This window comes from Alexandromys fortis, unplaced genomic scaffold (genome assembly GCF_014885135.2).
Source record: "Alexandromys fortis isolate MF-2015 unplaced genomic scaffold, M_Fortis_MF-2015_v1.1 scaffold_3, whole genome shotgun sequence".
NCBI lineage: Eukaryota > Metazoa > Chordata > Mammalia > Rodentia > Cricetidae > Alexandromys > Alexandromys fortis.
The window spans coordinates 3381712-3396491 of record NW_026067909.1 but is presented as its reverse complement, the minus strand read 5'-3'; the positions used below and the strand labels follow the sequence as shown (position 1 = coordinate 3396491).

Genomic DNA, 14780 nt, shown 5'->3' with positions numbered 1-14780 from the left:
GCATGAAACAAACATGAAGGCAGGGATGGTGGCCAGGGTTCTGAAAGAAGAGAGAAGGCAGGCAAGGGAGAAGACATGGAGGAGAGGACACACACACACACACACACACACATACACACACAAAAATCATGGAAGAGCAGGTAATACAGAGTGGTGTGTGTGTGTGTGTGTGTGTGTGTGTGTGTGTAAGATGGGGAGACAGAGTATAATGAATACAATATGATAATAAACCTGAAAAATAGAGTGAGGTGAAGGAGTGGCCGAGTCAGCACTGGACAAGAGGAAGGACCAGACAAAAAAGAGAGCAGATGTCTGTAAGGTGGCCAGAAGAAATGAAGAGATGATGGTTACATGTCAGGCTCTCCAGCAGAAGAACCATGGTGGGGGGTGGGGACACGACACTGGGCCGTCAGATACAGTGGGAGCAAAGGTGAGAACCAAGAAAGGAGCATGGAGAACAAAGGCTGATGGCCGAAAGCATCACCACTGCTCAGCACACTGTTCTTGGTGCTCACCACACTGAAACCTGAGCCCAGAAGACCAACGGGCCTTGTCTGCCTGCTGGCACAATCCAGGTAATTTCACATTCCCATAATAGCACGCTGCTGAATATATATGTGAGCATGTGGAAACACGCACATGCACACACAGAGAGACACACATTCATATACTTCAAAAAGCTTTGGAAATATTCTTACTCCTCTACAGTAAGCCTACTTATATACGGATTTTGATCCTGAGAGGTAGAAGCTCATTAAATGTACACTTCAGCTATTTCCACCACAAGGTAAAACTTTCTTAACTTTGTCTTCCGCTGGAGAATTTTGCATACAAAACATTTTTTATCTGTCTGAACAAATGCCATCTTGCAGGTCAGCACCATCCAAGCCTCTAAATTATTCCCTTCACTCTAATTACGCGCCGGGGAAGAGCAGGAACCCAAGCCATCCTTTTCATATGTTAAAAGTACAGTGCTCAGAAAGGCAATTTTGTAATCAGCCAAAGGGATGTCATTATGCAGTAATCATATGATTAGTAATTTTATAATTTACATATTTAACGGAGTGTGAAGATGAAGCAGAGACCAAAAAAGAAAACATTTGAATGCTGTCTCCCCCAGTTCACACCTGGCATGGGTTCCTGCTCTAGGAACGTCCTCTTGAAGGACCTTCCCCATCGGTCTGATGACCTCCAGGCGGTAGACACCTCAATTAGCTGACACATGAATACACAGGGGTCCCGACTTAACAACCACTCACTCCCCGCTCAACTCTGCATCACACCCTGCTAAGATTTCCAAGAAGAAAAGACTCAGAAAAAAAGTTCAGCTAAGCATCCAGGGTGGCCACTGCCAGACAAGGTAGCTCATCAAGGAGGCCCACACTTGCCCTAACAGACCTCAGCTTCAAAGAGATGACCACAGCTAAGGCACTGACCTTGGACTCCTTAATGGGTCAAAGACCAACATGACTGAATTCCAAGTCCCTTTATTCTCCTAAATCATCATGGTCAAACACAGCTATTGTCTTTTATAATGAGTTATTTTTACTATCTTGAATATACATATAATATATACATATATATATTTATATATATATATATCACATACACACACATACACACATGAATACAAGCTCCCTTTCTAGAGTTACAAGTAGTTGTGAGCTACCAGACATGGGTATTGGAAACCAAACTCTATTCCCCCTACAAGAACAGTCTTAACCAATGAGCCATCTCTCCAGCCCCACTTAAACCCCACATCTTAACCTACCACATATTTGGTAGCAATGCCATATGAAATCATTTTAATTCTTCTTTAGAATATCAAAACAAGACTCACCCTTTTCCTTCAACAATCGCGTCTTTAAGATGGATATATGAAGCAGGAAATATACCCTTTGAGAGGGAAAGAAAGAGAGTTCGTATTATCAATGTGAATACTGATTGCAAATCAAACAATAGCCGCAAAATATGAGGGTATAGGGGGTTGGTTCACCATTAATTTTGCAAGTGTAAGCATCACATACAACACAACGGAGAAAACATGAGGCACAAAGGAGAATGTCCCAATCAGCTTGTATTTCAGACTGTGCAGATGTCTTAGCAGAAACCAAGAAAACAGAGACATGTTTGCAAAGAAATAATCTTACAAAGGCCCAGGAAAATGTTCTCCTCCATAGGTTGCCCCTCCTCCCTACAATGTCAGCAAGCCTGCTGCCAGTTCTGACGATGAGCTCTGAAAGACTTCACCTTACAAAATGACAAGACCGCCATCAAAAGTTGGTTGAAACCATTGATTGCCACTTATCTACTGACCACTGAGTGACAACCACGAGGCCTTCCTGATCAACCTCCATAAATAGTGGACAACCGTAAAAGACTGGAAGATGAGATGAAATTCAACCCGTCTGCAGAAGTGCTGAGGAAACATGCTAGATTATGTTTCTACAATGCTCTGATTCTCCCACGTGCAGTATGAACATGCATGTGTATATACACACGTGGCCCAGCAGAGACCTGATCAAAGGAACTGAACCCTTAAGAAGACATTCAGCATCAGACATGGTTTGCAAAGTGCCAGGAGAAGTTTATCAAAAGCTGGTTCATGGGGTCCAGGACAGCACACACCAGCAACTCCCCGAGGCTAGGGGCAGGACAAGCCAGAGACCAGTAGTGCACACAGCAGAAATTCAGTAAGTGCCCTGGTGCTTCAAGGTACCTACTGAGGAAAGAAGAGCTTCTGATTGGATTCCCCAGACATCTGCCAAGAAGGGTCTACACTGGACATCCAGAAAACAAGCAGCCAATCATGCTTGGAAGGAAACGGGACTGACTCAAGGAGAGCTGAACGTAGCTAGCAGGTAAATCTCTACGCCTCCTGTTCACCAGCAAAGTGGCCAGATTTTACACAAAGAAATACTATTACATCAAGGAAAGGAGTCAAGGGGGGTGTCAAGGCTGGACAACCAAGAGGTCCAGGTTATTCAATCAAGGACCCAGGTGCCAAGATGCTTTCATAGCCCAGAATGGCCTACAGGTGCACACGGAACATGGAATTTCTCTGTAATGCCAACAGGTGTGGATTTGGATGCCACACAAGCCACACTAGCCACAACAAGTCCACAGACAGAAATCCCTCAGTCTTGGCACTCAACGTTATGTAGCCCAAGGAAGGATTATGGCTGGATGAAATGGGGTGCGCCTGGAGGCTTGAAACGAGCAACCGCCCAGCCCAACTACTGAAAATATCTAGACACATGATGCTCACGCAGGGCTCTCAGCTGAGACGCCTACGAGCCTTGCTTCTCTCCTTTTGTTTGGGGGTGCCTTACGAAACTGCCACCAAACCACAGCCTCTGCAAGGCTTTGATTTTCTCACCCACCAATGGAGTTTTCAGGGGCAAAATAACCACACCCCTTTTGCAGCATTAGGGCATCACTTGGTAGAAGGCCTGGGTAACCTGGGGCCAGGCAGGAAATCCTGAGGTTCCAAAGCACTAGAAGAATGGGAGATGGGGATGCCAGACAATAAATAAGCACCAAGAAACCTGAGTGGCTTTCCTGGGCATGTGTTTATCACAGCAGGGCAGCTGTGTCCTATGTAATAAAGGAGCAGGGAGGGGAAGTCAGTCCACAATCTTAAGCATGGGGGGTGGGGGGGTGCCTGTGCATGTGCGTGCATGCACATGCATGTAGGGGTGCATACGGAGGTCAGCTTCAGGTGCTGTTCCTCCCACTTCGTTTTTTTGAGACAAAGTCTCTCACTACTACCTGGAGCTCCTTCCTGTCTCTGTTTTCCCGGTGCCACAATTACAAGCATGTGTCAACACCGAGATTTTAAAGCTTTTAAGATTGATGCTAGAGATAGAACTCTGGTTCGGGGGCAAGTACTTCATCACTGAGAACCCTAATACTGCTAATCTCTTGCCTCCTGAAATCTTCAGCCGTGGCTCCCCCAATCTGAACCCTTCCCAGGTGAAATCTATAAAGAGATGGACAGTTTCACAGCCTTCATGGAGCCTTAGCCAGGCTGGCAAAGGCCAGCACAGGTCTCTGAGGACACAGAGCAGGAAGGCCCTGGCACGGAAATCACTGGGCTTCCAAAGCTCTATTACAGAGCAGGGAGGCCCTGGCATTTGGAAGACCACTGGGCTTCCAAAGCCCTATTATAGACTCTAGATCACAACAGAGAGTCCAGTTGGATACAACAGTAATTCTGTTGTAATTCTGAGAAGTAAAATGAACCATCTGTCAAACACAATCAGATATTAAAACGTGCAAGTTAACATGGACAGACTAACCAGAGCTTAGTGTGGGCATTACTACAACAGTGTAGCATTACAGAGTAAGATAGAGAAGCCACAATTAGGTTTTGTGAAGCTAAGAATGTCGAAGCCACACAGCCTTGTGGACGGGAGTGCCCTCCACAAAATCTGAGGAGTAATAGCATGTTTTTGTTTCAGATATTCATAGACTCACACATGCAAATCACCCTAGAAAACCAGGGTTTTTTTTTTTTCAACTTGACTAAGCCAGTCGGAAAACTGCCATAAGGCAAGAGGGAAATGGCCATGTGTGAGCTTTGCAAACTTGTTAATTTATCCAAGATAATATGAAATTGAAAACTGTTTGCAGCATTTTAGTTTTCTGAAGTCATTTACACTCAGTTCATGGCTACACACAGTGGTTCAAAGAGATGTAAGGTTCTTTCAGGACAAAAAGAATTCTCCCTTTCATGCATCTAGGCCAATACCACATTACAGCTTAACACTTCACTCTCAGAACTAACCACCTACCTGAATTGTCATTTAGGGGGCGGGGTCTCACTAGGTAGACCACGCTAGCCTAAAACTAAAGTTATACTCATGCACCACCGCTCCCAGCTGAAGCTGAAATTTTCTGTAGACATAGAAAGAAGAAGCCAACTCATGGCCATTTTTTTCATCTCAGCCCATGTATTTGTTAAATTTCAAGAGAGAGACGTAAGTAATATTCTTAGATGCAAATAACACGGAACTGCTTTCCTCTCACGGTTTGATTTGTGATGGGACATGTTTAATGGAAAGGACTTACCTTTTTAGACTTTTTCCTTAAGGTGTAGCCTCTGTACCACCCTAAAGAAACAAAGTTGAAATGGTTAGTACGGGCAATGCAGAAGGATGCAAGCACAACCTTCAAGGTGTGCAGAAGTCACCACCCCATAGACCAGGGAAAGGCAACCATACAATGACTTAGACATAGGGCATGGCTCCGTCCCTGCACCTCCCCACTTCTTCTCTGCCTGCCTCAGGAGTCGCCCATCAATAACCTGAAGTTAAGTCCTAAAGGATGCCTTCCTTGTTCCCAGTAGGTTCCTTGTGGCTGTACTTCCCCACCCGTCCCTCTGCGGATCTGGCTCAAAAATCTCTCCAAGTGCAACTTCCAGAATCTCAGATCATCAAAGGCTGCCCAACAGAAAACCTATTGAGAGCCTACTTCCTCCCTCTGCAGGGCTCTGCCCTGAGGCAGCCATCATCTTCACAATGTACTTCTGTGGCAAAGATAGCTCTCGTGGAAGCAACAGGGCCAAGCACTCACAGACCCCTGCCCCCTTAGGGGTTGGCCTGACTCCAACTTCCTATCCCCTCCATGTGGCAGGAGAAGGAAAATAGACAGTGGAAGGAAAGACACCCCAGCTGTTCATTCACATCAGGCGCTGAATGGGAGAGTCCCCCACAGTAGGGCAGACACGACCCATGCTACCCACAGTAGGGCAGACATGACCCATGCTACCCACAGTAGAGCAGACACGACCCATGCCACCTCCCATCAAGGTCAACTGCATAAACTCATCCCTAAGGAGGCCAACAGATCCAAGGCTATGAACCTGTCTCCCCACAATCCCACCAGGTCAAGAAATCAGATAGATAATTTCTTTTTTTTTTTGTTTATTTATTTATTTATTTATTTATTAAAGATTTCTGTCTCTTCCCCACCGCTGCCTCCCCTTTCCCTCCCCCTCCCCCAGTCAAGTCCCCCTCCCTCGTCAGCCCAAAGAGCAGTCAGAGTTCCCTGCCCCGTGGGAAGTCCAAGGGCCACCCACCTCCATCCAGGTCTTGTAAGGTGAGCATCCAAACTGCCTAGGCTTCCACAAATCCAATATGTGCAGTAGGTTCAAAAACTCATTGTCTTTGTTCTTGAGGTCTCAGTAGTCCTCATTGTCCGCTATGTTCAGTGAGACCTGTTTTAACCCAGGCTTTTTCAGACCCAGGCCAGCTGGCCTTGGTGAGTTCCCTATAGAACATCCCCATTGTCTCAGTGTGTGGGTGCACCCCTCGCGGTCCTGAGTTCCTTTCTTGTGCTCTCTCTCCTTCTGCTTCTGATTTGAACCTTGAGATTTCAGTCCGGTGCTCCACTGTGGGTCTCTGTCTAGATAGATAATTTCTTACAAAGAGTATAAGCTTGATTCTGGCCACCTTGCTTCAAGAAAGTAATTCACAAGCCCAAGACACCTCATAACTCTTTCCTGCAGGAACACACAGACCCTGCAGAACATCAGGAAGCTGGGTAAATTCTGAGAGTCAACACCGTGGGGTATTATGCACTCCTAGGCGCTAGACCCCAGAGACTAAAGACAGCCACAAAAGCAAGCTCTCAGGGAAGGGGGTGGGATGACATCACATGGCTGCAGAGGGTCCCTCTGCCCTCTCAGAAAGTAGTCATGACGAGAGCAACTCTGACCCAGAAGTGATGCTGTTGAGACATGAACAAAACCCTCAAGTGCTAATTAAACAGACATATTCAGAAAAGGAGACAGGAACTCCAGGAATCTTAGAAGGATTTGTTAAGACCCAGTTAGGAACCAATGAGCCTACTCTGCTCTTTCAATGTGAGGACCAAACACACTTGAGTAGGGACACAACCTGCTCTAAATGTCAAGTGTCTGAATGTCTACATTTCTGAAGGATGATCTCCAAATAGCCACTATCCATTCAAAAGTTTCAGCTAGACTAGCCTAGAAGCAGTGCCTATATGATACAGCATTATAGACTCCAGGCAATGGGACTATAATCTAATGAGTTATCCAAAGGCTGTACCACTCAGTCTAAAAGGACAGTTCTTTATACTACTGCTCTGCTCTTCCCACGCATTTGGCATTAGTGTGCCCCCTCTCTCTGAAAGTGACAATGGACTGATGTAGACTATCAAATAAAGACCATGGGGGCGGGGGGGGGGTGTTAGCAGCCAAATGTTAAAAAAGGGCAAACTACATAAATGAAGCATCAAAGCAACCCAAGAACCTAAATGTGTGTGAACCCAAACTAATTACTCAACAATCTCCGACCACTGACGCAAACTAAAAGTGGTGGAAATCAGAGGATTCAGGACATAGCAGCCAGGGCACAGAAGAGAGTATACAGACAGCAGTAGCTGCTGGTGAACGCATCCGACACCCCCACCACCACCACCACCCAAAAGAAATAAGAACCCCATACCCAATGCCAGCAACCTGTCCTGTGGAAACAGCCTGAAGACAGCTGTGCTCCTGCACAGCTGGACAGACAGACACAAGATGCTCCTGACAGTAGGAATCTAGAGATAGGAGTTGAGACCATCTGAGTCTCATTACCGTTTACATACCGTGAGGCGATGCTTACATGGCAGACAGGGCTGAAGACTATAAAGAGCCTCAGACAAAAGAGCAAAACAACACAAAGAGGAGTCGGTGAGTCAGGAGAGCTGTAACACACTCACCTAATGTAAAACATTCACAGCATATAGGGCAAGAACACAGGCACCTGACAAGAGCTTTAGGGGGAGACGTGTTTTTATTGTTTGGAGGGTTGAGCTATGGAGGTCAGAGGAGGAATCTCTGACTTAGCAAAGCTAGCTGGCAGTTTCTTTTCTAACAGGATTTCTAAGCTAAGAGCTTCCTGGCATATTCTGCTCGAATTATTGTTTCCTCAAGCAGGGCCCATTCACTTGTCACCAGAACCTTCCTACGCACGCCAATGACAGACACAGCCTCTGCTCATGACCCACAAGGCACCTAAGACAAGCAGGGCTGAGCCATGAGGATTGTGAAGAGGAGGGTGTCACTATGGGCATGAAGGGATGGGAGGAAACCGCTATGAGAGGAGGGGACAAGGCTGGGCATGGAGATGCTTAGCTAGAAGATAACACATTCTCCCAGGCAGGGTGTGCACTGCTGGCCTCCACATACGCCACCAATACAAAAAAGAGACACCCACCAGAAAGATAGGCAAACATTCTTAAACTCAGGGAGGCCATAGGAAGAAAATATATCATTATCACTTAAAAATCTGAAGTAATCAAGTTTCGTTGTAACAGCTACATCCAAATTTCCTAACTTTTGCACAATGCCGCCAGCTTCCCTTGGAACAGCATCCAACACTGGGGAAACACAGCATGAGTGACTTCTTCCTACTAAGCACCTGGGACTTGTGCTCACATGTGATTGGTTGGCCCTCAACAATGGACTTGACTTAAAGGCAAGAGCAGGCATTGAGTAGCCAAGGGAAGATCTTCCCACTTCCACAGTGACATGACTTGAAGGTAGGTACCTCTCTGGGCTGTATCCGACCTAGCCAACCTTTGAACAATGAATGATGCTGTCTACACTGCTCATGCTGAGAGGTTCATTGAGGCTTTCACAACTGAAAAAAAGAAAGAAAGAAAGAAAGAAAGAAAGAAAGAAAGAAGGAAGGAAGGAAGGAAGGAAGGAAGGAAGGAAGGAAGGAAGGAAGGAAGAAAGAAAGAAAGAAAGAAAGAAAGAAAGAAAGAAAGAAAGAAGTCTCATAATGCTTTAACTAAGTTTATGGTGTTATGCACTTGCAACTATCCTCAGCTGCATATGTGGCCTGAGGGCTGCAGTTGGATTCCCTCCATCTCGACAAGCCTCACAAAGCAATTAGCCAGAACTTAAAGGTAAATGTGGTCTTTGAACTGTGTGCAATAAAGAGTAATCATCTTAAGAGGAGCAAAAGGAAGAGGAGGAGAAGAAGGAGCAATCCAGCCCACCACAGGCACAAGGAGACCAAGTGATCGTTTAGAAGTTACAATATTTGCAGCATCCTATATGATGGTATCCTGGCCTACAGGACCGCAAAGGAAAAGAAAATCAAGATTGATAAACAGGAGAGAGAGAGAGGAAAGGAGGGAGAGAGGGACGGAGGGAGGGAGGGACGGAGGGATGGAGGGAGGGATGGAGGGAGGGAGAAAGGTAGAAATGGAGTCAAATGCCAAAACCAGAGCCCAGGGAAGCATTGTAAGCAGTGTCCTGATTTGATGATAAAGTCACCCAGCTTCTGGAAGATGCAGTTAATGTATTTCTCAGACCAGAGTCTACCAAGAAGTTAGCTTTCCAGGAAGGGAAATGCATTGCATATTCAAGGATCTTTTACAAAGATTGTAGTGGATTCATGGGAAACAAGCCTGGCCTGCAAATCAACCCTGGCTGAAGACTCATCCCATAAGGTCAGCCTGGAAGTCAAAGCCGCTAGCAGATTAGTGGGCAGTTAGTGTATAACACGGTCCACTGATGTGACTTGGGATGGCACTGCCGAGAGGGGACAGTCTCCTCCTAAAAAAATGAATGACACCACAGTCCCAGCACACGCAGATGCCCCAGGAAATCATTAACAATTCAGGAGAGACACCTCACTGCTCAGAGCTGATGACCCAGGAATTCCACATTCAAGTGGCTGGGGGCAATTAAAAAAAACAAAAACAAAAATCAGAGAGAGCACTTCCCTGCAGATCAGAAAAGTATCTGCGATGAGATGCCTGATCCTTCACCTCACCTTAATTTCTCTCTCTGTTTCCTCGAAGCCACTGGCAATATGTACTGAGAGCAGATAAGGAAATCCAACTGTCAGCTGTCAAAACCAAAAACAAGCAGACGGCGCCCATCACAGCCAGACACGCATTCGCTTAAGGGTTCCTTTTTGCCAAGTTACAGCTGCTTCCAGGCGTATGCCAATAAAGCTGGCTTCCCCCACCCCCACCCCAATACATTTTTAAGAGTAAATGGTGCCAATAGAATGGAGTTCTACGTCTTCCTGTATCAGATGGAGAAGGAAGAGCCAAACATGGGTTTTTAATAGGGTTCCCGCTCCTCTGAGATGTCTCTGAGGGAAGTAGGAGCCAGTCCCTGCTTGCCTGACTGGCGGGAGCAGAGCAGCTCACTCCTGTGCAAAGTGGAGTGTGAAGACCTCTCTGGAAGTTCAATTTGTTGGTTACTATGAGACGTCTACAATTTCCTCTCCCACTTGTAAGACTTTCGCTGAACCCTATCTAAAAGCAATTTGGTTATTTAAATCAGTTCCTGTGACTGCAACACAGCTTAGGGATCTTCTTTCTTGGGCAGAAGAAGGAAGCCAACAGCACAAAAACAATCTTAAGGAAACTCTGAGAGGAGAACAATGCCTAAAGGAAAGAGAGGGAAAGGGGGAAGAAGGAAGGCGACCACTGCCTCTGCTGCCCCGGCATGCGGTAGTAACCACAGCAGAGCATCCACGGCGGCTCAGCTGAAGTGCAAGGCACTAACTACGAAAGCCTATTGCAAAAGCCGAGGGCACCAGAAAAGCCACAACTGCTCCCCTAAACCGTACCCCACAGAACTGGTGATCTGTTCACCCCAAAGAAAAGAGGGGTCACAGACAAAGAAAGGGGACAACAATAAAAGCATAGCAACTGCGGTTTCCCCTGAGACATGCCGTTAACAAATTAAAGTGAAGACAATAGAAAAAAAACTGCTAACTCAAAACATTCAACACGAACACTGAATCAACCCAGATCTGTTTCTCACCAAAGGGTCAGTGTCAGTCAAGATGTACACAAATAATGAGCCAGGGAGAGGCATTTAGGGGTTAAAAAATATAATGTTTAGTCTCCCCAAAGCACCCTAACTCCCAGACAAGAAACATCAGCCGACACTCACCTTCATAAGTTTCTAGGATGTGCACAGTGTCTCCTATTTGTAGGGACAGTTCGTCTGCTCCCCTGGCGTCATAGTTATAAAAAGCTGTTGAAGAAGAAGAGGGGAAATGCATTAGCACAGGGGGTGGTGATCACTTCCGGCACTATGATATACTCAGTCTCGTCCTGTGTCATCTCTGACACCCTCACGCGGGCAGCCTTTCCTTGGAGACACAGAAAGGAAAGAGCTTGTCTTCAACATGGGTATGCTTAACCATCCCTAGCTCCAAGCGACCCTTTTCTTTACTCTGGGAAGAGAACGAGATTTTTAGGATGCATTTGGTGCCTTTAGTTACGCTCACATCACTCCTAATTCCTAAAACATTTCTAAAACTCCACAAAAAAAAAAAATAAAAAACCTCAGTACCCACCAAGCAGTAACTCCTGCCTCAGTTTACTTTTCTGTTGCGGTGATCAGGCACCAACCAAAAACAGTATAAGGAGGACAGTGTATATTTTAATTACACATTGCAGGCCATCACTGAGGGAAGCCAGAACAGAAGCTCAAGGTGGGTACCCAGAGGCAAAACCTGAAAGAGCGACCATGAAGAAGCATTGCTTATTGGCTTGCTCCCAGCCTCATGTTCAGCGACTTTCCTTACATAGCCTACCTGCCAAGGGATGGTACTGCCCACAGTGGGATCCCTAGACAGGTAAGCTAAAATAGGAGATAGGCCCTCCCACATCAACACTGATCAAGAAAATGCCCCCCACACATGCCCTCAAGCCATTTAGATGGAGGCAATTCCTCGACAGAGGTTCCCTTTTCCAGGTGTGTCCAGCGGACAGCACCACCTGGCCCACAGTGAGCCTGGCCGACACTGAAGTATTCGCTGTACTGGGAGGTGATTTGCTTTTGCTGCAAAGAACATCGCTCGGCTTCCGCGCCCTTTCTCGAAAAGTCAAAGCAAGGGCACTTGCACGCCTTCACATCATCTCAGGCATCAAAAGCCACACACACCTAGAAAACTCCATTTTCTCAAGTATCCCCACCCCCCGAATTCATAAAATGTAAGTGTCCCCAACCGACAAAGTAGGTTGTTACCAGTTATTAAGTTTATTTAGCATTTTATAGTGACTCTTTAGCAGGCGATAACTGCGTCAGGTAAAGCAGCCCCGAGCAGACGCTGAGCTTCCCCAGTGAGGCACCGCCATATTCTCAAGCCTTTAGGAACCATAAATGCTTTTACCGCCACCATTAACAGCATCCCTTCTAGCATGCCTACTCGGTTAGAGAGCCGGAAAAAAACAAGTCTGTCGTACTAAAAATGAAATAAAAGGAACACATCAAAAGTGTAAATACATCTGGGCATGTGTGAGCATGTAAGATGCATACAGGCAATTTCTTCCTGAGTGTTTCCCCTCAAACAATCCTACCTATCCAGAAGCAGTGAAAGGCAGGGCGAGACACTCATACATGACATCCAAAACGACACATCTAACTTGGAAATGAGCCTAGAGACACCCCCCCCCCAATCTTATATGTGAAGGACAACACAGCCCTAGGAGCGAGCACATGGCCCCGAATCACCGGAGTCGGAACCACAGCACTGCTCCCAACTCTGCACGGAGTTAATGCCGGTGACTCAAGAACCCGACACTAGAGTAAACTAAAGCACTCGACAACACAGCATCTGACAGGGGAATATGGTAGATCAAACAGTATCCCTCCAAAGATATCGCCATCTGAATTCCCAGAACTCTGTGCAAATTCCCAACCAAAGAAGTCACTGCAGTAGTGACCAAGCTTAGGATCTTCTTCAGATTGGGTTGTTTACTCTGGATTACATGATGAGTTCAAGGTTATCACAAAGACCCTTATGAGAAAGAGGCAGGAGAATGGAGGAGAATGGAAAGAGTCCAGAATGGAGGAGACAAGGTCCAGATGGTCCTACATCCGGAGGTCATGGAGCACATGTTCCCCACAGCCTTTGGAGACCACAGCCCTATATGGGCCTGGATTCTGGAACTTCAGGTCTCCAGGACTAGGGACAGTCGTCAATGCAGGTTGTTTCAAGGCCCAAAATTTGTGGGATGTGTTTTAGCAGCAAAAGGGGGCTGGCAGAAGGCTAATCTTACCAGCATGAAGACCTGACCCCCACATAAAAAAAAAAAAAAAAAAAAAAAAAAGCCCAGCTGGGCCATCTGGGGAGGTGGAAACAGGAAGACCCCGGGGTCTTGCAGGCCAATCAATCTAGCCCACCTGGCAAATTCCAGGCCATTGAGAAACCTGTCTCAAAACACAAGGTGGATAGTAACTAAGGGATTACCGCCAAAGTTATCTTTGGATCTCTATATGGATATGCACACATACGCACATGTACAAACAAACAAATGTACAAAATGACTGAAAAGTGGTATTTTGTAATGAACTTAGTCACTCCTGGAGGCAGCTGGAACTGGTCTCCGTTGCAGGAACATGAATCCAAATAAGCACAAGCCTGCAGTTACAATTGTCACGTTATATAAGGTACACAAGCATAAGGGAGCAAAGATGATTTTAAATAAACCCCAATGTATTCAGTTTAAGGCTACTCCTTCTTCTGGCCAATCTTTCTCATTCCTTACAAAGAAAATCTCAGAAACAAAAACCTAGCTTAGGACTCCCTTCCCTCTTTGACCACATAACATCTCCCAGCCCAGCCTGTTCGGGCTCTAGGACCGATTCCGAATCAGCAGGGCAAACGGGAGGGTGGTAGCTCCTTTGTCCCCCACTAGCCTGCCTGCAGCGAGCTAGGTAGGCCCTTTGTTCGAGCCACCCAAGCAGCAAGGAGATCCGGTCCAGGCACCAGGAGAGACATCACTGGGGTGAGTGAGTTTCTGACCACGGCAGCACCCCGGGACAGGGAACTCAGACACCCCTCCTACACTTCCTTGTCATCCTCAGGGGCTACTCTGCCCGATACCTCCTCTCTCTTCCTATCCCACCCAGCTTGCATCCACAACCCTCCCCCCCTCCGTCTGACTCCCTTACCTCTTTGACCACATAACATCTCCCAGCCCAGTCTGTTCGGGCTCTAGGACCGATTTCGAATCGGCAGGGCAAACGGGAGGGTGGTAGCTCCTTTGTCCCCACTATCCTGCCTGCAGCGAGCTAGGTAGGCTCTTTGTTTACGAGCCACCCAAGCAGCAAGGAGATCCGTTCCAGGCACCAGAAGAGACATCGGGCTTGCATCCACAACCCATCCAGAGCGGTCCTGAGGAGTTCCATCTGGACGGTAGTCCATGTTTGGGTGCTGTGGAGTTCCAGCTCAACGGGACGGTCCCTGCTTCTACACTGAAAAGATACACCCAGAGACTCATTCACAGCAAAGTCTGGTCCAAGACACCAGGCCTCTCCTGGCTCCATTTGAAGGAGGAGATGGGAAGGCGCCAATGCAAGACTTCCTCCAACAACCTGAAAGGCAACATGACTTCACCAGAATCAAGGGATCCCGAAATAAGAAGAATTGTACACCCTACTCCAGAAGAATTAGAAGAAATCGACTCAAAAGTGAATTATATGAAAATAATAGAAGACCTTAAGCAGGAGGTGAGAAACTGCCATAAACAATTAGAGATTACAAACAAAAATGTAGAGGAAATGAATAAATCTCTTAAAGATACCCAAGAAAATCAAGAGAAACATGAAAAAGCAATCATACAGGTACGGGAAGTTGTTCAAGACTTGAAGAATGAAATGGAAGTAATGAAGAAAACACAAACCGAGGGAAGATTGGAGATGGAAAATCTGGGTAAACGATCAGGAACTACAGAGACAAGTACTACCAACAGAATACAAAAGCCTAGCTTATTCAAAT

General features: G+C 46.4%; 1 protein-coding gene across 2 annotated transcripts in view; it reads right to left on the bottom strand.

Annotated features, from left to right (window-relative positions):
- Positions 1-14780, bottom strand: part of Dock1 (dedicator of cytokinesis 1) — a 512909-nt gene that overhangs the window by 452599 nt on the left and 45530 nt on the right. For both annotated transcript variants that reach the window (XM_050136678.1, XM_050136679.1), the window contains exons 2-4: positions 10943-11026; positions 5074-5114; positions 1841-1896 (exon numbers count right to left, since the gene is read on the bottom strand). In XM_050136678.1, coding sequence (XP_049992635.1) covers positions 1841-1896; positions 5074-5114; positions 10943-11026 — 181 coding nt within the window. The remainder of the gene's footprint in view (positions 1-1840; positions 1897-5073; positions 5115-10942; positions 11027-14780) is intronic.